Below are 23,194 nucleotides of genomic sequence, written 5' to 3' on the forward strand. Positions count from 1 at the left end.
TGAGGGACTTGACACTAGTGCCTAGGCCAAACTCTCTCAGTGACTGAAACGGGAGCTATATCGACGTCAGTTCGAATCTGTAGCTCGTAAAAAGGATTTTGCGAGGATTTCGTGGACAATGAAAAAATGGATTGTCTTACTCGGCGGGGCCATGTTCTGTGTCTTTTTCTTTTCCATGTATATGGTGGTGGATCAACTAGGAAGAATACCAAGCTCTCACGATATCTTCAAAACTGAGGTAACCCAGCTTGAGGCTGGCAAACATAATTTGGTTGACATCACAAATTCTTCAAGGAAAGTCATAAATTCGATTTCCACAAGCACCTGGCGTTATTTACCTTCTGAGTTAATTTTATATCCGTTAATATCCTGTTTAAAGAATCAACCGATGCAAAGTTTATTTCTTTTCTTTCGGAAGAAACCCCTGAATTCGATCCAGCGGTTGCTTGGCTATAAGTAACAGGGGTTTTAGTTGTTCTAAATATTATAAATTATAGTTGCGTCTGTGCGATGCGGCAAGCTAAATTTTCATGAAATTTTCAAACGTGGCTTGTTTTGATTTAATGAAGTCCTTAGAGGCTTATACCTTGCTGATTTGTTTATGCACGTGTACAATTATAACATCCTACTGACGTATATAAATTCGGGTGTGAATTGTACTTAGAGACTCGATGTTATTCTGTGCTTCTAACAGGTGTTTAAGATGCCTGTATAGCTTTAGTTAGCAAATTGGGATCTTCTGACATGTCGGCATGTAAACAGAAGGGTTGAAAATTCTAAAATCGTACTTTGATAGGTTTCATTGTCTTATATTTTCCAGCTTTTGAGAAATACCTACTTGATTGGGTTTTATTTACGTCGAATTTATTTACCTCAAAATTTTACGTGTGATGCAATTTTTTTTAAACAACAACAAACATATGAAACATATGTATGAACTGCGGTTATGAAATGTATATGTGCACGATCCTTCGCAGTAAAGCACTATTTGAGCAATAGTGAAAATCAGACCTGAAAAAAATTTTTTTCAGGTCTGATTTTCACTATTGCTCAAATAGTGCTTTACTGCGAAGGATCGTGCACATATACGCAATTTTTTTTGTTATTGAGGATCGTTTATTTGTTCTGAAGAGAACTGATGTTTCGTTTAATCCCTCATGAATTATTGTTCCATCTTTTTCATTCATTTGATGGCAAAACTCTAACCTAAATACATAAGAATGACTACCTGCTCTGATTAAAATAAACATTTTTATTGAATAAGAGGGTTTTTTGCATAAATTATTTTCAGTTAAGTTGATGTCAAAAACATAAAATGGGGGAGGCAAACTTTGTGATTTCTAATAAGTAAAGTTCAACAAGATCAACTGATAAACACGAAAAGCGAGACTCAGTGGAGTTATTTCTGGATCCCCAGGGCTGTTGTCACACAATCGTAAATGAGGCTACAAACATTTTATCATAATCATGACTATTGCACAATGAAACCAAATTCTAGTCTGTTGTTATTTTTTACTTTTATTGTTTTATCAGTTTTACTTTAGCACTGTTATTGTAACAGTTTTATCAGTTTTCCTTTGGTGTCGTTGTTATGTAACTAGATACCAGATTATTCCTCATGCAATGTTATATGAAGTCACCTGAGATTTGAATTTTTTAACGATACATCGCATGCAACTGAAGAGGTCTGTAGATGAAACTAGTGTTGTAGTAAGCGCATGTTTATGTGCGTGGAAAGTAACTGTTTATGAGGTTTTCCTTTTCAATGTATGCCACTTTCATAAATGGCTGCCGGATTGATATTCTTTTGTTTAAATTCAAATTAGCCCACTGGTCTCGCTTGAGATAATGCATTCTTTTGAATTTTGAACTGGAGAACGAGGCCAGAAAGGCTAATTTAAATTTAAACAAAAGAGTATCAATCCGGCAGCCATTTATGAAAGTGGTCAATAATGATTTGTCAAGGTGCAAATAGGTTTAAAAATTTAGGTGTAGTATTAAAGTATCTTTTGTGAGTGCTGAGTAATTTAACCTTTGTTCGAGGCTGCATGTACAATAAAGCATGGTGAATAAACTCATTGCAGTAGGGGGTAGTGGGATTTATTTAGGTTAGAACTAAAGGATATTGGGTTGTGTCCAAATAAAAAGAGGTCTGATCGGACAACTTGACAGGTGCCAACCAGTAAATTATTTTGAGCCTTGAGATTATTTCTGTTGTTTTATTTGGAGTCAAGAAATGACAAGCTACTATTACTACAATTCCCTGATTTAGTGATATCAACATTAGGAAGAATTTCTCTTGTGCCAAGGCATATATTATTTCAGTCTTCACATACGCTATGGAGGTGTGGGGTTGCTGTTATTATGATAAATATCTTAAGAGAATAGACAAACTGTTTGCTAGGGCTTTTAAGTCTGGATATTGTTTGAAGAAATTAAATTTAGTATTTGTGACATTTTAGCCACCAGAGATAGCAAACTATGGATCAAGATCACTTCAAATATCACTGCACTTGATGATCTTTTACCGCCGAGACATACTAGGCAATTACGCAGCGGGGGCCAAGATTATATATTACCTAGAGTTCATACTTCACGTTTTAAATCCACTTTTGCAGGGGTTTCATTAAGGGCCAGGCACCGGGCAAATTGACTGGTTGTGAGGACGGCTTTGCCCACCTGATTTGACCATCTGGAGGAAAGTTTATCTTCTAAAGAAGTTCAGTTCAAAGAGTTTTGCCCACCTGTGAAAACCAGTTGCCCTCCTGCAAAAAACATTAATGAAACCCCTGCTTTTGTAAATAGATGTCTTTTTAGCATTGTCTGCCATTAATAGTTAGTTGTATTTTCTATCTTAATCTGTTTTATATTTCATTCTTTGTAAATAATGACACAGTTGATGCATTATTGCTTTTAATAAAGACCATTATTATTATTATTATTATTATTATTATTATTATTATTATATAAATTGAAAAATTCTGAAATAATCAAATTGAATTTAATCAAATTATGAAATTTACTAAATTTCAATCCAATGAATGTCTTTGTTAAATTTTATTCATAGATAAATAGATTTTGTACAAGTGGTGATTCTCAATTTCCTTTGTCTCATGGCCCTGAGTTAAGATGACAAAATTGTGGACATGCAAAATTAAAAATACAAAACAAGCAACTGTACAAATTAAATTGAATTTTTTTTTACTTAAGAATTAGGTTTCATTGCAGCTATACATAAATTTGGGAGTAAGTATATTTATTCAGTCACAAATTCTTGACTTTACATGTAGATACTTGTAAGAGAAGAAGGACTACAAATCCATAGTAATGCTGGTATAGTAACTGTGATCCTTTAATTCTCTGAATTCTCCAAACTCACATGCAAATGCAAAAGATTTAATGATTTTGTAACTGTCAAATTTCAAATTTATGTCGTGACCACCCCCTGTATAAACAATTGATTGATATTGATTGACTGATTATATAGCAGACAGTAAGGAGAATTACTTAATAAGATCTTTGGAGTGAAAGGGTTACATCATTCTTTTGGTTTGTGTAGAATATAGGACCATACTGCTATGACAGTTCAACTAGGAGTCTGCAGTTGACCGTACCTCATGGCTCACAGTGGCCACACCCATTACTTAGTAGACTGCAGTTTACACCAACTGAAGTCGTTTTGGCTTGTGATTCATGTGCACACCCAGGTGTAGATTTAGTTATTTCAGTTGATTCAAGATGTATTTATAACTTATACACTACATATGAAATGTTTTCCAGGTTGCTAAGAATGTAAAAGAACCTCTAGATCTCCTGGAGAGAGATATAGATAAACTTCAAGTAGACTTAGTCAGATCTGGAAAAATTATTGATGGCATGCAGAATGCTATTGATAAATTAAGATTTAATGGTCACAATCCGCCAACTGACAAGACAAGGGACTTGGCACCAGTAAGAAGACCTGTAGTGCCTGCTAATGATGTAGATGATGGTTGTGTGTTCTCTGGCTCAGCTTCAGGAAAATCAGCCAATGTGAAGGTGATGTTCAACAGAACTAGATGATTATACTTTTCATCACATTCTTTGTGTTGCCTCCATGTCAAGTCAGTCCTTACTGAGAATAAAGTTGAAACATCTTTCTCTTTTTTGATGCAGATGTTAGACATGTTTGATGTGATGCCATTTGATAACATTAATGGCGGTGCATGGAAGCAGGGTTGGGACGTGCGATATGATGACACAGCATTTGAAAAGGAGCCTTTAAATGTGTTTGTTGTACCTCACTCGCATAATGACCCAGGTACAGTAGTTGAATGTTTTGGCATTGTTTGTAATATTCTTAGACTATGTTAATTTGTTCCTTCGTATCAAGAAAAGTGGCTCAAATTTGATAACAATAGGCTTTGTTAGACAAGCGAAAAATGACCCTATATGGCCATTTTTGAACAATGGCGCAACAGCTTCAGAACACACGAGGGATTTGTCGAAGTTTCCGATTAGCATACGAGCGGGAAATTTAAATGCTCGGAAAGACTAGACTTTAGTTTAGAACTATGACGACTTTAGTTTAGAACTATGACAGTTTCTGGAGAAAGATTTATACAGAGAGAGGTGGTCTGAATGAGACACGACTTATTTTGATTTCTCGATGTGTGCATTGCAACATTAGCGGTCAATTTTTTCCTGGAGTAGACCATTGAGAGTTGACTCGATGAGACAAATTTACGCTACCCACTTCTCCAAAGCGGCTAAATCAGCATTTAATTTTCCCTTGGGGTACTCCGGTGACAATTTACCTGTCGTGTGCAAATAGGCGCTACCTACTCTTCCAAAATAGCTTAATTGTGATGCCAAAATTTTTTTTCCAATTAGTCACGAACTTTTTCGCGTCGCTTCGGCCAAAGTCCCTCAGCGCTACAAAGAAAAATAGGACTATTGTTTACTACTTAATGTGTGAAATTGAGCCGGAACAATTGACCATTTCTTGATACGTGTTTGGTCGTACTTTTGACTTAAAGCTGAACCACTCAACTAAAACTAAGAATAATCTTTCAAGTAATTTTTAATCCATGCTTCTCCCTCAAAAGTACAAAGTATTTTTTAGGGAGATTCTGTACATAAAGGAGTCAGTTATAGCATAAAGTAACATTGTGTATCATTTTATGATATCCCTTATCTGTGGAACTTGTATTAAGTGGTGACAACCTGTATTAAGCAGCCACCCTGCCATTCTGCATGGGTCACAGACCACTTAAATCAGGTTTGACTGTATCATTACTATCTTTTAAGGCTAAAAATACTCATGACAACATTAAACCTGCTACACCTGTACCTGAAAGCACTACTGCACCTAGGCCTCACCATTCCCTCCCCCCCCCCCCCATACATAGTGTAGTACATGGTTACATATTATATATTATGACTTTGCTTTCCTAATGAAAGTGCTTGCATCTCTTTAACAGGCTGGATCAAGACTTTAGATCAGTACTACACACAGCAAACACGACATATTCTTGATAATGTTGTTGATGCACTTGCAGTAGATAAAAATCGAAAGTTTATTTGGGCAGAGATGTCATATTTGTCAATGTGGTGGAAGGAAGCTGATGAGAAAAGGAAAAAGCTTGTTTTAGAGTAAGATGCATTTTTAAATTAATTTGTTTAGTGTTTAATAGCTGTACTACATAATATGAAATGTTGTTGAAATATGTCAAATAATGATCCAGGCTGATTTTAAAGAAGTTTGCTCCAATTAGTTGTTTTGTCAAGCTATTTTAATCCATGAAGTCTTGAATTTCTTGGTATGTTTCATCCCTGAACTTTCTGGATCTTGAAAAATATTAGTAAGATATTTCTCAAATCCTGGCCTCGAAACTAGCCTTATTTTGTTGTTGTTAAAGTTATCCTTCAACCCAAATAATTGTTGTGGACCCTTCTCGGTGAGTTGTGAATGCAGTTGATATATATGTATATATATCTTATTAACCAAGCGCGAGGGCCGTACTGGGAGAACATCTGCCCAAGGTCTTGACAGCATGGACTGAGCGCAGCGAGGTCTGTACAAAAAAGACCGAGGGCCAATATTCTTCCAGTACGGTCCCAAGCAAGCTTGGTTAATGAGAGATTTATTATACGACTGAAGTTCAAAGGGACACAAGTGTGGTATCATTCGGGACAGTGCCCGGTCCAATACTAAGAGAATATTGACCAGCAATAGAGCATTTTGAATGGTTGATTTTAGTTATTGGCCCTCTGACTTCCCGAGTGGTGTAATAAATTATTTTATGAATATACATGCTAGATCGATAGAAATTACTATTAAATTTTGTTGGCTTATTTTCCAGACAGTTGTCTAATGGCCAGTTGGAGATTGTAACGGGAGGATGGGTGATGAATGACGAGGCAAACACTCATTACTATGCCATGCTAGATCAGATGATTGAGGGCCATCAGTGGATTGAAAAAAATCTTGGTTCAGGTGAAGAAGAAAAAAAAAATTTTTATTAAGGATGCAAAATGATGTCAATTTTGAAGTGTTGTCCTGGGTCCCTCCAAATTAAACTGCCATGTTAGATATTGAAATTATTTTTCTGTGCATAGATATTCTTACTATGTTTTGTAGATTCCAAAGGGTAGCCAGGCAAGTTATTGTTCATTAAAATCATTGTCTTCAAATGTACTGTGCTTATAGAATTACCAGTGTCTTGGCCACTGTGTTAAAAAGGTTCAATCATTCTGTAACTTTGGTGCATGACATTGCAGAACCCAACTTAAATGGCAGAAAGTTCAACAACCATTCACAGATAGCTTCTACTCTTTATGCTAAAAAAAAGAAGAATCATCATTTGAGTCAAAAATGCCTCTTTGTCTCTGTAGCTCTGTAATCGTTCAAACAGATAGTGGAGCAGTGCTCAAAGGGCAACATTTTCAAAGTCACTGTTTGGTGTCCAAAGAATCCTAGAATGGTCACCAGTTGACCAAAATTGGTGTCTTTTTTTTATGAAACTACTTATTTTGAATGTATTGTTAAAATATTACTAGCAATCAAGCCAATGGCTGGCTGGGCCATTGATCCCTTTGGACACACACCCACAATGGCTTATCTTTTAAGACGCATGGGTTTCCATTCCATGTTGATTCAAAGGACACACTATCAGGTGAAAAAGCATCTTGGCAAGGAAAAAAATCTTGAGTTTATGTGGCGACAGAACTGGGGTAAGTTTTACTTTCAAACTGATAAAGTGGCAAGCCAAATGGGTTAATACCACCAAAAAGAACAGTTGATTAATTTATAGGGGATCCTCTTTCCCAAGCTCTTATCCTGTAAGAGCTTAGTCCACCATTATGGTGTCAAACTGAATACTGATGTTCCATTTGAGTTGCCAGAAACTTTCCAGTATATTTGCAATAGTACACTTAGGTGCTGTTGGATTAACCCCTTACAATCTAACATCAGTACGCGTATTCTCCTTACCATACTGTTCTCTGTACATTTTCTAAGGCGCTGACAAGGAGAATTTGTCAGCAATCAAGAGCTTCTTTTAGTTAGTTGATGATCATTTCATTTATTTTGTTGACCTTGGGTGTGATTTGGGGGTGATGTTTGAAGTAGAGATCAGATGTTACTTGCTCTCAGGGGTCCAAGGTTTAATATTTATCTATTAAGCATAAATAACTAAATGAAAAAGTGTATTAAAAAATTATGAATTTCAGATCATGGATCATCAACAGACATGTTTTGCCATATGATGCCTTTTTACAGTTATGATATTCCTCACACTTGTGGTCCAGATCCAAAGGTATACATTGTATGACATAGTAACTGAGTTTTGGTCAGCAATTCTAGTTTCTTAACCTATTAACATCCAGTGCGCCCGTATGCGCCCATGTGGACCCACGCCCTTTCTATGCCTTGTGACGTCATCACTTTTAACCCTGGAGCACAACTTTGAGCACGTACTTGAACAGGTTGAAAATATCTTACAAACGATACCAGAATGAGCGCAATTGAGTGAAGGAGATTGGAGAAATAGCCAAAAAACCATGTAACTTTGACCTGAAAATCTGCACGAAAATCTTGTTCCATTACCCACCTACCTTTCTGAGCATGTGGTTTGAAAATAATGAGTAGTTTCCTAAAAAATCTCTACACCAAAATGAAGCCTACTAAATTTCCAGCAAGTGAGGAGAAACTTCAGGCAAGGAGAGGGGAAAAAAATGGCAGGAGAAAGAGAGAAAAGTAAAAGTCATAAGTGGGGCATTACTTTTCAACCCAAGAACTTGAAATTTTGATATTTTGAAATCTCAAAATTTTGCTTTTTGCGCGTGCCCGAGATTTTCAGGCCACCATTTTGCATTTGGATCGAAAGGCCGTCGAGTGTATGAGCTGTCAATGGGTTTTTGGTAAGTTTTAGCTTTTAAAACCACAACAGTGACCTGAAATCTGCTCGACTAGCTTCAAAACACAGTTTTTCACAAAAGCTGCGGCCATTAATGGGTTAATTTATTTTCTCCCAGTAACAGATTCAACTTTAATTTGCTCCATTTGATTTCTAGATTTGCTGTCAGTTTGATTTCCGTCGTCTGCCAGGTGGTGGCATAAGCTGCCCATGGAGAGTCCCACCTATAAGAATTGATGATAGCAATGTTGCATCAAGGTAAAATTGTTACTGTTCCAAATATTTTATTTCATGGAGTACTTCACTGAATGAGTGGTGTTGACTTAAAATAAGATTTAGGGCAATGGCCAATCAAAACAAACAAAACATAGGGAAGTACCATAATTCAAGTTGCTAGACCCCCTAATGGTGAAAATGTAAAGGGACATAAAAGTGGAAGTTAAAGATTGAGTTCAAGTCATGAAGTTGCAACTACAGTATTTACTTCCAAAATCTGATCATTAATTCTTTCCTCAAGCTGTTGCTCATCTCCTTGTAAATTAGTCATGAGAATTTGGTTTTGGATCAGGATGACAACTTCAAGCTAATTAGTTTAAGTATTCGCATTAGTTGTTAACTGGAAAATGTATGGATATTAATAGAAGAGCAGTAACATGTTAACCTTATAATTGGGAATTACAGAGTTAATGAGAACGCAAGTTTTCTAGTAGCAGTGATGATTTTTTCTAATTTTTACCTGACCTCAGTAGTTAATCCAATATCTGAGCATTCACAGGCTATTTTGGAATTCAAGAAGTAAAGCATTTATTAAATATTTATTTAGGTAATTAAAGGTCCCTCCCTTCAAAATTTGAAAGACAAAATGTTTATCAAAATGTTTTCAGAACATTCCTGATTATCTGTCATAGCCTTCAGTGTGAGAAGCATTCTAGGTTACTAGTCATTTTACTTTGTGCTAATGTAAAATTGTGTATTTAAATCTCACCTTGTTTGTGTTTTGATATATTTATAGTTATTGATTATTTTTACCTTACAGAGCCAAATTATTGTTAGATCAGTACAAGAAGAAAGCTCAACTGTACAGAAGTAATGTGTTGTTTGTGCCTTTGGGAGATGATTTTCGATATGAAACTACATTTGAGACACATGAGCAGTACACCAATTATCAGGTACAATTATAGAAGTGTGGGATTTAACCTGTCTGCTAAGAAAAACCATCTATTTTGTATAGAAATTTGAGGCATTTGACTGCTGTTTGATTTTAAAAAAAAAGAATGTCTACTTGAGTATGTTCAGTGTTCAAAAACCATGTAATTGTATCAAAAAAAATAATAATAAAATAGCTTACAATACCTATTCTATGTGAAAAGTCTTCTTTACCTTTATTAGTTGCAAGCTATTCAATGTTAACCTGGTATTCCTATTTTCCACTGAAAACAGAAACTTATGGACCATATCAATTCGCATCCAGAGTTGAATGCAAAGGTAATCACTTGCATTTTGGTGGTTTAATATTTAACGATAAAAAGTCAAAAATCAAAAAAACAAACTATAACTGAAAGTAACAAACAAATGAAGAATATCAGGCTTGATAGCAAATAACTAAATTTATATATGTGATGCATTGTCAGTAGTTATTTCAGCTTCATATTTGTCTTTTTTTCTTGGAATAGTTTTGCCATAGCTTACTCTATACAATTAGTTAAAAACTGATTTGGCCCCAAGTTGATTTGTGTTTTTCATAGAAATTTCATTCTTACTTAAATTTGTTGCTGTTGATCTCAGGCACAATTTGGGACTTTAAGTGACTATTTCAATGCACTATGGAAGACTACAGGTATGAAACCAACAGACATTAATTTATTATTAGTAATATCATTAGTTTATCAGCAGTCTCTAATCACTGTTGTCAATTCTAGCTTTTTAGTTCTCTTGTTACTTTTAGCTGCATTTAGTTGTATCTATTTCCTGTAAACATGACCCGCCTAGATTAGCTTAGCTACCCGCGGGCCTGTTACTGTACTTTTATCCCAAAACACAATAAAAAATGTATGTATGTATGTATGTACATTCTCATTTCCTATTGGTACCTATTAAATTAAATGTAAATTCACAAGCAGCTATGGTCTTTAAAAGATTCGACTCAGACTTTTCCCTGCCACCTACCATATACTTTATTATAATCTTCTTTTCTTGTTCTCATATTGTATGTGATGTTGCCAAGTCTGTCAAATTTGCTTTGTTCTTATCATAGATATTGTTTTCAATTGTAGGTACTGAACCTGGTGGCCATCCAAAAGGCTTCCCAGCTTTGAGCGGTGACTTCTACACTTATGCAGACAGGTGAGATTCACTAGAGTAGTGATTTTTGAGAAGTTGTGTTTGAGTTAAAGAACTGTCATCTCTACCAGTGATTCACAATAACATCATATTTGTAAACAAGTAATGATCTGAGCTAATTTTTTGGCCAAAACCGCTTTTCATCAAGTGAAACAGAATCTGTGTTAGTATATGACTTTTTGGTTTAAAGCATGTTGCTTATAGCAAGTGTCTTTTCTCAACCTAGTTCTTTCTATTTGTCTTTTGTGGGATGAGTGTTGTTTTACTTCAGTTATGATCTGTTTATTTAATTTTTTTTTTTTTTTGTTCAAAGTTTGTTTTCTCTCCCACAGAGATGATCATTACTGGAGTGGCTACTATACATCCAGACCATTCTACAAGAATATGGACAGAGCGCTGGAATCCCAGCACAGGTTTGTATCTATAAATTGTATCACAAGAAGTTCTGCTACTAATGAATGGGCTCCTCGGGTTTGGTAGTGCTTAGTTTTGCTTCAGCTGTAAGCAAAATAATTTACTCATAAATTATGTCACTGTAAGTTAGACACTGAAACACTCAGGCACCACAGTTTTCTTTTCTTACTACTTCTCCCAGGGCTGCTGAAATAATATTCTCCTTGGCAGAGTCTCATGCGCGCCACCATGGAAGTTCCAGTTTTGCTGTGGAGCAGCTCTATGGTCTTCTGACAAATGCACGTAGAAACCTGGGTCTATTTCAACATCATGATGGCATCACTGGAACAGCAAAGGACTTTGTAGTTGTTGATTATGCCACAAGGTGAGTGGGTCGGTGGGTGTGTCTATGTGCGTACGTACGCACTTTCATTACTTAACCCTGATTAAAATGTAACTTACAAAGAAATGTGTAGCAGCTAGAGGAGAGAATTATCAATCAGATCTTGGGAGTTTCAGGGTTAATAGCGATGCAGGACGCGCGTTTCTACACCCGCGGGAAGTTTTGAGACGATTCAGGGAGAGGTTGCGGGGATCTGGCACTAATCAGATCAGTGCTACACCCTCATTGCAGACCTCTCCTCGACTCGCTTTGCTCAAAACCTCATTCTTTCCCGCGGCGCAGATACGCTCGTGCTCAGGCCAACCTCTCTCCGTCCTTACTGTGCCCAAGCGCTACTAGCGCCCAACTAGTATCTGGGAGGCATGGGTTCGAATTGCGTCGAAGCCCGTAATTTTTTGGCCCTCTTTTCTGCAATTGCTTAAATTGCAGCCACCTGCGCGGATGTTTCTTTTCTTGAGAAGAACTTAAGTTATTATGATTGTTTTTCCTTTCGGTTTTCGGCACTTTTTTGTCGAATTGTATGCTTTTATTATTTTAACTTCGTTGTAATTCGGAAAGTTTTAACATCCTTTAGGATGCTCCAATCACTGAAGGACATGCAGCAAGTGATACAGGACTCTGCCCACTTTCTGTTGACATCAGACAAGTCACGCTACAGGACACCAGACAGAGTGTTGCCGCCCCTTAAGTTTGTACGTATTGTGTTTTTTTCTTAGTGTTTTAGTGCAGTTTACGATTTAATTCCCAAGGCTGGCGAAATCTGGTTTCCACTGCATGATGCAACTTCGAACCAATGAACGAGTGAGCGAGCGAGCCAACGACCGAAGTCGAACGAATGAATGTACGAACGAACGAACGAGTGAGACTACGAACCGCCGACTGAACAAGCAAGCGAAAGGGCGAATGAGATAGAGCGAGTGATGAAGAAAAAATAAGAAGAGCTAAATGATAAAAGCAAGCAGCCAAACAATTAACAACCCGATACTAAATTATCCTACAGTAACCAATTCTTTGAGACAATTCCACTTAATTTTCAGTTAAACTTTTCAGTATCACTTTTGTTTTAGGGAGAATCCAGACAAGCTCAAGATTCTATGCCAACTAAAGAGGTGCTAACTTTGTCCAACACACCAAGGTATACTAACTGTTATGTATTATAAGGGCGCTTTTAAGATTCACTTTTGTGAAAACAAATCACAAAGGCTAATAGGAGTGAAAAAAAAGATATATCACTGGGACTCGAGAACTCAGAGCGTAGATAATAGGGACCTCAAGAAACCACGACGGCGACGGCAACGGCAGCGAGGACGTGGAAAAACAAGAGATCTAATTGGCAGAACAATAGCTCAGCACGTGCGTTTTGAAACTTTGTACATTTCTTAGCCGTCCCATGCAAAACAACAACGTGAAATCGCCAAAATTTGCGTCGCCTGCGAACCGAATCCGCGACGGCAAATTATTTTAATTTCCATTTGGAACTCAACGGCTACTTTATACGTCATGCTGAAGTTGAGCTGTGGCGCTGTATGAGACAGTAAGTTGCTGCAGCCATTTTTAAAATTCTAACTAAGAGTAGAAATTCATTTTTTAATCGAAGTCTTCCTTGGCGTCGCCGTCGTGGTTTCTCAAGGTCCCTAATGAAGAGCTCCGTAAGGAAACCCAACACATTTCTTTAATATAGATTATCGTCAAGTTAGTGAACCCGACCATGTAAAAGGCCTGTTATCATCCTTGTGATGTTAAACTTGAATGACCAAGAAACGCCATAACATATTCAGTCTCCATATGTGAACACAAAAGCAGACGTAAAGACATTCAAACTGCCTCACGAGTAGGAAAACACGAGTGCCTGACCAAATGGCGATTAGTTTTAGTTTTCATCTAGATTTGATTGATTTAGCGGATTGTGGGGCTAATCTTCTGGACTAACCGCCTCCCGGTTAGCTCAATGGATAGAGCGCCGGACTGTTGAGCGGGAGGTCGAGGGTTCGAGACCCGGCCGGACCAACACTTGAGGTCTGAAAATTACTGAGGAGAATGTGCTACCTTTCTATAATATCAGGAAATGGATAGACATTCTAGTCTTCTCGGATAAGGACAAATAAACCGTAGGTCCCGTCTCCTGCAGGGTTGGGGTAGGAGACGTTAATTTCTCACGCACGAGATCACTGTGTGGTGGATGTCCTCCCCTGGGGTGGGAGGGGTGGGTACTAGGGCCCGCAGTAATTGGCGCAAGCTGTTGCGGGGTCCCTGCCTGTCGGCGAAGCTAATAAATTAAATAAAATTAATCTGAGCGGCGAAGGACAGCAAAGCAAATGCAACCAGTAGACATAAAACTACTCTGTAATTAGCACTCTGTCGAAAGCCGAATTGACTTAGATCACGAACACAAGCAATCGAGCAATAGTCAGGTCTTAAAGACGTCACGTTGTCGTTACAGGGCAGTAGTATTTTACAATTCCCTGACCACAGAAAGAGAGCAGTTAGTCAGCCTTCACGTCTCGGACCCAGCTGCCATGGTATGTTTATTGTACATGTATCTAGTTTTTAAGTTATGATTTTTTGCGACCAGCCTTTGATCGCCACACCTGCTTGCAAAGAAATAATTTTGATATTTAACCTTTAAAACATTTCTTTGTTATATAACACAATTCCTTGTCGACACTGCCCCTGTAAGGCTTTTCAGCGACGATACGCTCTCAGGATAAAATTTGTTTTAAATATTAAGGTGATAATCACACTAAAAAAATCTCCAATCAACTCCGATTTAGGCTGGAATTTAAAGGAGTAAACAGACCCTTTGATTTTTTAGGTTTTGACGGAATTTTAGCTTGTGAACAAGGGTCCGTTTCTCGAAAGTCACGGTGACTTGACGGGCCCGTAAAGCTGTTCTGTTTTCATTCAAGATAGGGATTTCAAAAGTTTTGAAAATGATACAATAAAACTATCAGCTAAAGAAACAAAAAAGTCTGGTTTGGGTGCCAGAACCTGCTTTCCTATCCTTTAAATTTTGATTGTAAAACATGACTTCGGGCCCGTTGAGTTACCGGGACTTTCGAGAAAAGGGCCTCAGGTTCTCATTGACTCCGCTGAACTAGAATCTCACGGGCTTCTTTTGAAATAAGGGCTGATAGTTTCGAAAGAAACTGTTTGGGGCTGCGTCGGTGGGAGTAACGAAATAATTTGGATATATCAACAAAGTTGAAATGGTAAATTGGCCACCGTAATGAATACAAAAGCTGACGTTTCGAGCGTTAGCCCTTCGTTGGAGCGAATGGCTCCGACGAAGGGCTAACGCTCGAAACGTCAGCTTTTGTAATCATTACGGTGGCCAATTTACTATTTCAACTTTGTTGATATATCCAAATTATTTCTTTTGAAATATGCGATTGGAGGTCTGGTACTGGGTACTAGCTTTGCGAAAAACTCGCGAGGTGCTAGTGAAGCAGCGACAATGATTCCATCTGTCTACTGATTGATTACTGATGAAAATTGATTCCTTTGTAAACTGATTGCTCATATCCAGGTCAGTGACAGTGGAGGAAAGGAAGTTCCCAGCCAGGTGAACTTATGGTGGGATCACAGGAACAGAATTTCAACTGCTAAATACGAAGTAAGATCTGAAGTCAGGGAGCCAGCTGATTGCTTGTAATACTTTTGCCAGTTTTGGGAAACTTGAGCGCACGCGAAAGCATCGGTGTCTATAATAGTCAAGATAAATAGCTTACCCTGACGCTACTTTTCCTGCGCATCGCTCCCAGAGTTCAGCGCAGCGCTAAAATCAATCTTTACCTCGCTGATTTGTTTTTTCACTTGTGCGACGGACTTCGCCGTAAAAGGGAATGCTGGTAGTCTAGCTAACTGTAAAATTAACAACTTGTGTAAATCCCTTCCCCTTGTTATATCTCCAAACTCCTCAATCTTTCTTTCCTATCAATCACCCCCACAAATATATTTTGGTTTCCTTTTGCAAATGCTGAGAAGGGGGGAGGGGAGGGCGAGAGATTAAAGGAACAGTTCCTGTTGACTTTAGGGATCAGATGGGCCATGAGTAGGGATGTTTTACTTTTAGATTTAGCCTCACTCTCAGGGTTCCGCGCGGCGCGCTACCATCATTTTATTCTACTCGCGCGACGGATTTCGCCGGAAAAGGGGGGACAACCCGTAGTCTAGTTTACATGTAGTGTCCCAAACTCTCTTGAGTCAACTCTTCTAAGCAGTGATAACTGTTATTACTGCTCCCAACAAGTACAAGTTGATGTATTTCACCTATTTTGTGTATTTCAGCTCGTGTTTGTCGCCAAAGTTGCCCCTCTGGGTGTGACCACGTACTTTGTGTCATCAGGCCTGGGAGCAAAACTAAGCGAATGCTCCAGTATCACGGAGTATAACACAAATAGGAATCCTGAAAAACCAAGGTAAGGGTTATAATTTGGATATATCAACAAAGTTGAAATGGGCGAAGGGCTTACGCTCGAAACGTCAGCTTTTGTAATCGTTACGGTGGCCAATTTACCATTTCAACTTTGTTGATATATCCAAATTATTTCGTTACCCCCACCGACGCAGCCCCAAACAGTTTCTTTAGAAACTATCAGCCTTTATTCAAGGTAAGGGTTGTTACGCTTACATCCCATTCACACCAAAGCTGCAACGCGTTTTAAAGCTGTTTGGTCGAACACGATTTGACATCCCCTTCTCTGCTGCCTATGCAGGGTAATCTTAAACCAACACTGATGGTAGCCCGGTTTATTGGCTTTTTTCCCGCCGAAATAACACTACGGAGTAGGCTGCCCAACAACTCAGCCTCGTTCCGCCAAGATGACACCGTAGACAGGGGCCTCAGCTTTCTTTTTACCGCAGTTAGTGCCTATCCCACAGAAATTCGCACTTGACTCGGAAAATGATCGTATTCACTTATTAGTTACATTGTTGTTTAAGGAAGGAATTTGCGCATCGAGTCAAGGAACCTGGATCAGAAAGCATTTTCTTGGAAAATGATAATCTTAAAGTTGAATTTGAAAGTCTTCGAGGTTTGCTTAAGGTGAGTCAGTTTTCTCCAGTTGCTTGCGTGTTTTGCTTTCACTTCTGTTCATATTTTTATTTATTTTTTTTTTGAGGGGGGGGGGGTACATTTAAACCTATGAATAATCATTTAGTTCGTCGCGTTCCAAAGTGACATAAAACTCAAAGTAGACTTTGTGCCCATCCACTCCGCTCTGTTTCGTCGAATTCCACATCTACATGCAATAATGTCTTATTTTGTTTATTTATAAACACTATCGGCCTTTACTGTCAAGAAAAGTCGAATTGGGAATTGTAAACGCTTTGCCATTCATTCATCAACCCGACAGAGTAGCGCGAAAGGCAAGTGACGTATCGGCAGTTGATTGGCGATATCAAACACGAAAAAGTTATCTTAATTTTGCTCGTTTGCTTTTCAGCCGGAAATCCTCGTAAAACGCCGCCGTTCATGTAGTACAGTCTGTTAATATCTGGACGTTGAATGTAAACACGGTAAATAAAAAAAAGCTTTTCGGGACCGATAACTACCGGTACATTCGAGGAACGGGCTAATGGCTTCGCATGCGAGTCAAGTTTGTTATTGTTTCTCACCTTGTTTTCAGGGTTTTCCACCCGGCTTCACAAAACCTAAGACTGGTCCAGGTCGACCTGAAACAATAGACTAAGAAAAGATGCGCCACTGAAAAGATGCGCCACTGAAAAGATGCGCCACTGAAAAGATGCTGAAAAGATGCGCCACCGCTAAAATCCAATCTTATTGTGTATAATTATATTTCAGAGCATTACAGATAAGCAAGACGGATCCGTAACCAGTGTTGCCATTGATTTTGTGTCGTATGGCACAAAAGCGTCCGGGGATAGGAGTGGAGCGTATCTGTTTCTGCCGGACGGCCCCGCTCAGGTGTGTCTTTACATTATACGCTAGTTTAGGGATCCTCCGTGTACTTTGGACGATGTGATAGGTCCCCGGTGAATTCTACATGAAAGGAAGGTTTCATAGTTGATGGTTCAGGGATTGACCAGAGATGGTCCAGTGATGATCCAGTGATGGTCCAGTGATGGTCCAGTGATGGTGCAGTGATGGTCCAGTGATGGTCCAGTGATGGTCCAGTGATGGTCCAGTGATGATCCAGTGATGGTCCAGTGATGTCATTAGGATGTCAAAGATTCGTCTCTTTTATTTCTGTTGTCTATAAAAAACAAATACTCACAGTCAGATCTTTTCCACACGAAACTTGACTATTAAGGTAAAACTTGGAAATTTTGACGTGGATTTATCGAGCCGGTTTGAGTGCAGTTCTTTTCGTTTGTCTCCATCCTAAAATTTTAAATAAGAAAGCATTTCCAGGGGTATAGGCGTGCTGAAATGATAAAAAATATTTCAGAAATTAACTTCGGATTCTATGAGAATTGTTAAATTTTGAACAATTTAAAACTGTTTCTCTTTAAACTCGGGTGAATTTCTCTGAAATGAAAAGCACTCTTGACTTCTTTTCTCATGGTGTATTGTTTTTCTTGTGTGTTTGTAGGCCCACGGTCTTGGAGAGCAGGTTACAGTGTATGTCAGCAAAGGCAAGTTGGTGAGTAATTGTGATCGTTAGGTTGCGCGTTTTTTTCGGTTGCAGTGTTCTATGAGGGTCAATAAAACAAAAAACAGTGGAGAAAGATATTTTACATGATTCCAAGCAGTTGGTGACTGGCCTTGGTATCTCAGTCTGTAGTGTTCTTCGACTACGTCCAATTTTATAGAAACAAAAATCAAAATACTTCAATTTACTTTGCTTTTCATGGAAAGATGCAAGAAGTACGAGTCGCTCTTCCCAATGTGGTCCATGTGGTTAGACTGTATTCCGTGGCTGGTAAGTAAGCACTTGATTGATCTTACCCAAGTCGGCTTGTTTCAATTTACAGGACATTTTTTGATACCAGCCTCGAAGTTTTTTTTCACAAGTATTTGACAATTTAAAGATGAAACAATTTTAATGTAATAGAAAAATCCGAACCCCAGATGGGACTTGAACCCACGACCCTCCGTGATCTAGTCGGATGCTCTAACCACTGAGCTACTGGAGACTCTATGGTGAGCAGGAGTCAATTTGTGGGCCTCGACTGGAACCGCATCGCGCGGCTACACAGCCAAGTATTAGTCAGCGCCTGTGAAACTCACTAACAGCATCACGCTGTTAGTGAGTTTCACATGCGCTGACTAATACTTGGCTGTGTAGCCGCGCGATGCGGTTAAAGTCGAGGCCCACAAATTGACTCTTGCTCACCATAGAGTCTCCAGTAGCTCAGTGGTTAGAGCATCCGACTAGATCACGGAGGGTTGTGGGTTCAAGTCCCATCTGGGGCTCGGATTTTTCTGTTACATTATTTGACAATTTTTCATTTTATATTTTGAGTTCCTTTCGTTTTTCAAAAATTCTTACTCGTATAAGTTTGCGAAAGATGCGCACTAGAGGACGAAAAGAGCAATCCATGAGAACTGGAAAAGGATGTGAAACTAGTAGAACATGGCTTTCAAATTGAGTTTAACAGGACCTTAAAGATATTTTCCACGTTTTAATTTGCAACAGGGCCCGAAGGACTAACTCTGGATATCGAGAACAAAGTAGACATACGAAATCAAGTGAACAAGGTATATTGCGAAACCTTGGGGGTATCTTTTGCTTTCATGATAAGCTTTTTCGGTGAATAAAGAACCGAGGATAATCTTCATTTCCATTCTATCTAGGAATTGGTGATGAGAGTAAAAAGCAGTGTACGGAATGGTGGCCGAGAATATTACACTGATCTTAATGGATTTCAGGTGAGAAGTCGATATGTTGAGCCGGTATTTTTAACGAAGTCAAGCTTATGCAGTGCAATTAGAAAACCGAAGGACGTCGAAGGTTTTTTCATAAATAGGCTGTTTGACGTAAGTCAATGTCTGTCTAGTATAACCATTCATGACACCAGTTTAATAGCTCTTGACACTGTTCACTTACTTTTTTCCACTATCAGATGCAAAAGCGCAAAACACTAGACAAGATTCCTATCCAAGCCAACTTTTACCCAATCCCATCCATGGCTTTCCTTCAAGATAAATCGACGCGGTTGACACTTCTGTCAGCTCAGTCCAATGGTGTAGCTGGTCTGCATGAAGGTATTGCTGTTTTGCTTGAGGTGGTTTTGAAGGAAAATCGAAGGAAACATTTTCGCACTTGTTGCGAACCAAGAGACCGGCCCAACCTCGTTCCCAGGGCCTTTTCCCTTAGTTGGGGGTGGGAACGAACCATCATTTATCGCCTTCTAAGGCGATAAGAAATTACTGGTCCCTAAGATTGGCTTTTTTAAAAAGGTGAAATGTACTCCAGCCAATCACTGAAGAAGAGTGCATAAATGTACACCAACAGCCGGTAGATCATGGATTGGATATTTGCTTGATAAAACGCCTAATTCCTAATACTAGGCAGAAAAGAAACGTGCGCTCCTCAGTGAGAGGAATCAGCTCAAAGATCTCAGAAGTAAAAGAGCTATTCCTTTTTATTCTTTATTTATTTAGTATATTATTTTGCCACACAGGTGAACTTCAAGTGGTTCTTGACCGCCGTTTGTATCAGGATGATAATAGAGGCCTGGGGCAGGGTGTAACTGACAACAAAGTTACCCCCGTTAACTTCAGGCTGGTAGTGCAACGATTCAAAAGTCCGCACGAACCTGTAAGTAAAACAGCAACAACAGCCCTTTATTTTAAAACGATAATTGTCATAGCTGTAAAGCTTGTGGGGTTGTTTATCTAAGACTCCAATGTGCTAATGGACTTAGTAAAGTTTGCAATTTGTCTAAAACCTAAGATATACAGTCATCTAGAGAAAGGTAAAATTAACTAAACTTCGTGTAAATTAAAGTATTTCGAGGGTTTAACTTTAAAGGTGTTATGTGTAAGTAACAGCACAGAGAAGCTAATTAAGATTGGCGTGCTGGTTCGTTTAATCTTTTCTATCAAGCTTAACGGAAAAATCATGTGTTTTGCAGGACGGCATTCCACTTGCGTACCCCTCCCTCCTTGGTCACAGATTGCTACACCATCTTAATCACCCACTGTTCACGTTAGTAACTCCAGCTCAGTCCGTCGACTCCGAGAACCTTCTGACGGATTTCGAAAGTTTTCAGTCCAGTCTACCCAATGATGTCTTCATGGTCAACTTGCGCTCAATAGGTGATAAACAGCGGCCTCGACCCAGTGGCGAGGCTCTCTTAGTGCTTCATCGTCTAGGATATGATTGTAATTTTGAATGCAAGTGCCTCGCGACGACAAGTAAAGGACAGGTGAGGAGAGTCAAGAACTAAAACATTTTATACAAATTATAATTATAGGATAAAGTGAGAGAAACGGACATTCGAGAGGTCGGTGGTTTCATTTTTGGATGGGTAGCGGTAATCTGCAATAGAACCTGAGTTTATGCATAAGAAAACGTGGAAAAGCTTCAGTTCAAGACTGTATCTACAGAGACGACTTCTGCTTTTTCCCTCTTTTAGATATCGAATTGAAAACGTTGTTTTCCACAACTAATTGCAGGCAGAGTCGACGAAAGTTCGCGATAGTCGTAAACAACAATTAGAAGCGTGGCTGACATGCTTTTTTGTCGGTTTATTTTACAGGTAAAGTTGAACCATTTGTTCAAAGATCTGTCGATCGACAAACTCCAGTCGACTTCTCTGACAATGTTGCACGACTACCAAGAACTGGATCCCAGCTCTCCCCTGAACGTAGAACCAATGGAACTTTATTCTTACAAGATGAGACTCAAATGATTAAGTTTAAGATGTTAGCGACCGAATTTAAATATATTTGCATATTTGATGCACCCTGCAAAAAAAAAAAAAAAAAAAAAACATACACTGATCACTTTCACGGTGAATTGGCTGGTGAAAGTAAACAGATCCGCCTAGTTTGAATGAAAAAGAAACTTTTATATATGGAATTTACCCAGTGAAAAAGACATTTCATTACCCTGCCAATTTCTGTCTATTGAGCAAACGCTAACTCCAAAACAAAGCTGGTCGGTTTCACCATCCAAAAAAGTGCTCTTATGTTTATATGGTAACCGGAAGTGTGGCTAGATAAACGGGCTTATGTTATAAAATTTGATACCCACTGCATGTACTCAGGGCCGGGTTGTTCGAAAGGTGGCTAATCCAGGGAGAAAGGTAAACTTAGTTTATTTTCTCTTGTACAAAAGTGACTACGTAGTATGCCAAATTTTGAAGGATTTTTCCTTTTGGCAAAACTTCCATAACAAAATATAAAGAAGTAAACTCTCTACAAACTGAAGAAAATTCAGTTACTTCTAACTAAGTCTTACCTAATCGTGTTCTGAACATCTCGGCCCAGAGCTGTAACTTTCAAACCTATTTATACAGGGACTTCTATTGACTATTGTATTAAGAGATAATAACGTTTAGGGCTTGATTCGTGTTTTGAATGGTTAAAAGCACGTGGAATACCGCTGACCAAAACGAGCAAAGAAATGAAACAAACGAAAAACAGATAACAATTCCCATCCCTTTCAACAAAGGGATGGAATTGTTAACTCAGAATGAATTTTATGTAAAGATGAAATAAACAATTTTTTATGCGCGTCTCTTTTAGTTGAATTCTTCGTTAAGTACATTTGCTGAGTGTTTCCTCCTTACTCGGAACTGGTTGGTTCAAATGACCGCCACAAACCGCCTACTATCAAGCCAAGCTTTAATTTTGATTATTCGATCTAAAAGAAATACATTTATAATTCCGATCAGAATAAACGCAAATCAGGTCTTTATCGCGTAACTAAATTCAGAAAACTTAAATGTTAACTTACTCCTGTTGCGGGTCGTTACAACAGTCTCACTTTAGAGATTAGCGGATTCTTTCAACAGATTCTCCACGTAAGCGGGTTGATAGACAGACTATAAAACAACTTCTTTCTCACTTCGATTCTTCTGAAAAACTGCTTTGAAACATAATAACCTAACGCATTTAAATCAATGAGTAGAATTAATGCCAATCACGAAGCTTGTCATCAAATGTATCCATCAATAAGAGGCGATTTCGCCTATTTGATGAACGAAACAGTGAGCAAGGCTTTTGTAAACAGCGAAATGCTTGTAATGTATTTCATCTCCCAGTTTTCGAAAGCTCTTTATTTTGGGTGTAATTTAAAGGTCGACGAGTTGTGAGCTTTCTGACCTTTCTAAGTAATCCTGTTCTCGCATAAATACTGTGAAGAAACTCCAGTGAAGCATAGCAGCTGGCGGTATAGCGACTTGGCCGCGAGAAGACTGGGTAGAAGCAATTTTAACGCTCTACAGGAAAATTATCCTTACATTATATGTCGAACAGACAAGTAATGAGGATGAAGAAACTTATCAACTAGGAGGTTGTTGGTTGATCTAAGACTAAATAATCCGAACCATCTTAAAAAGAATTGTATGGCAAATAGTATGAAGAACTTAGGAGATCAGAGGAGTGAAAGTGCTCGTGCCACAAGAGTTGTCAGAGCTCTCTGCACTGTGGTCAGCGACCAGGGAAACGAGATATACTGTTAAGTTGTAATCCACTCAGTACACGGACACAAAACGTGCCAAGCTCGCCCCACTCGTTTAGGAT

At 38.6% G+C, this 23,194-nt stretch overlaps 1 protein-coding gene across 1 annotated transcript; it reads left to right on the forward strand.

The window, feature by feature from the left end:
- The first annotated feature begins 36 nt into the window (after window positions 1-36).
- On the forward strand, window positions 37-21,512 carry LOC111324658 (alpha-mannosidase 2x). The gene is made up of 29 exons (XM_022928272.2): window positions 37-238; window positions 3,781-4,038; window positions 4,156-4,300; window positions 5,463-5,634; window positions 6,345-6,478; window positions 7,042-7,215; window positions 7,714-7,799; window positions 8,557-8,657; window positions 9,436-9,568; window positions 9,840-9,884; window positions 10,185-10,236; window positions 10,673-10,742; window positions 11,072-11,152; window positions 11,335-11,517; window positions 12,110-12,227; window positions 12,603-12,670; window positions 13,976-14,054; window positions 15,062-15,148; window positions 15,823-15,953; window positions 16,477-16,579; window positions 17,339-17,461; window positions 18,090-18,140; window positions 18,356-18,419; window positions 19,137-19,198; window positions 19,295-19,369; window positions 19,564-19,705; window positions 20,125-20,261; window positions 20,578-20,871; window positions 21,205-21,512. The coding sequence occupies exons 1-29, from the start codon at window positions 119-121 to the stop codon at window positions 21,355-21,357; spliced, it is 3,441 nt and encodes a 1,146-aa protein (XP_022784007.2). The 5' UTR covers window positions 37-118; the 3' UTR covers window positions 21,358-21,512.
- Window positions 21,513-23,194: the final 1,682 nt, after the last annotated feature.

Source organism: Stylophora pistillata, chromosome 1 (genome assembly GCF_964205215.1).
Source record: "Stylophora pistillata chromosome 1, jaStyPist1.2, whole genome shotgun sequence".
NCBI classification, from domain to species: domain Eukaryota; kingdom Metazoa; phylum Cnidaria; class Anthozoa; order Scleractinia; family Pocilloporidae; genus Stylophora; species Stylophora pistillata.

Coding starts and splice junctions, on each gene's coding strand:
- LOC111324658 (XM_022928272.2), top strand. CDS start 119: ATGAAAAAATGGATTGTCTTACTCGGCGGGGCCATGTTCTGTGTCTTT. Junction 20,262..20,577: donor TCAAAAGTCCGCACGAACCT/GTAAGTAAAACA, acceptor TGTGTTTTGCAG/GACGGCATTCCACTTGCGTA. Junction 20,872..21,204: donor CGACGACAAGTAAAGGACAG/GTGAGGAGAGTC, acceptor TTTATTTTACAG/GTAAAGTTGAACCATTTGTT.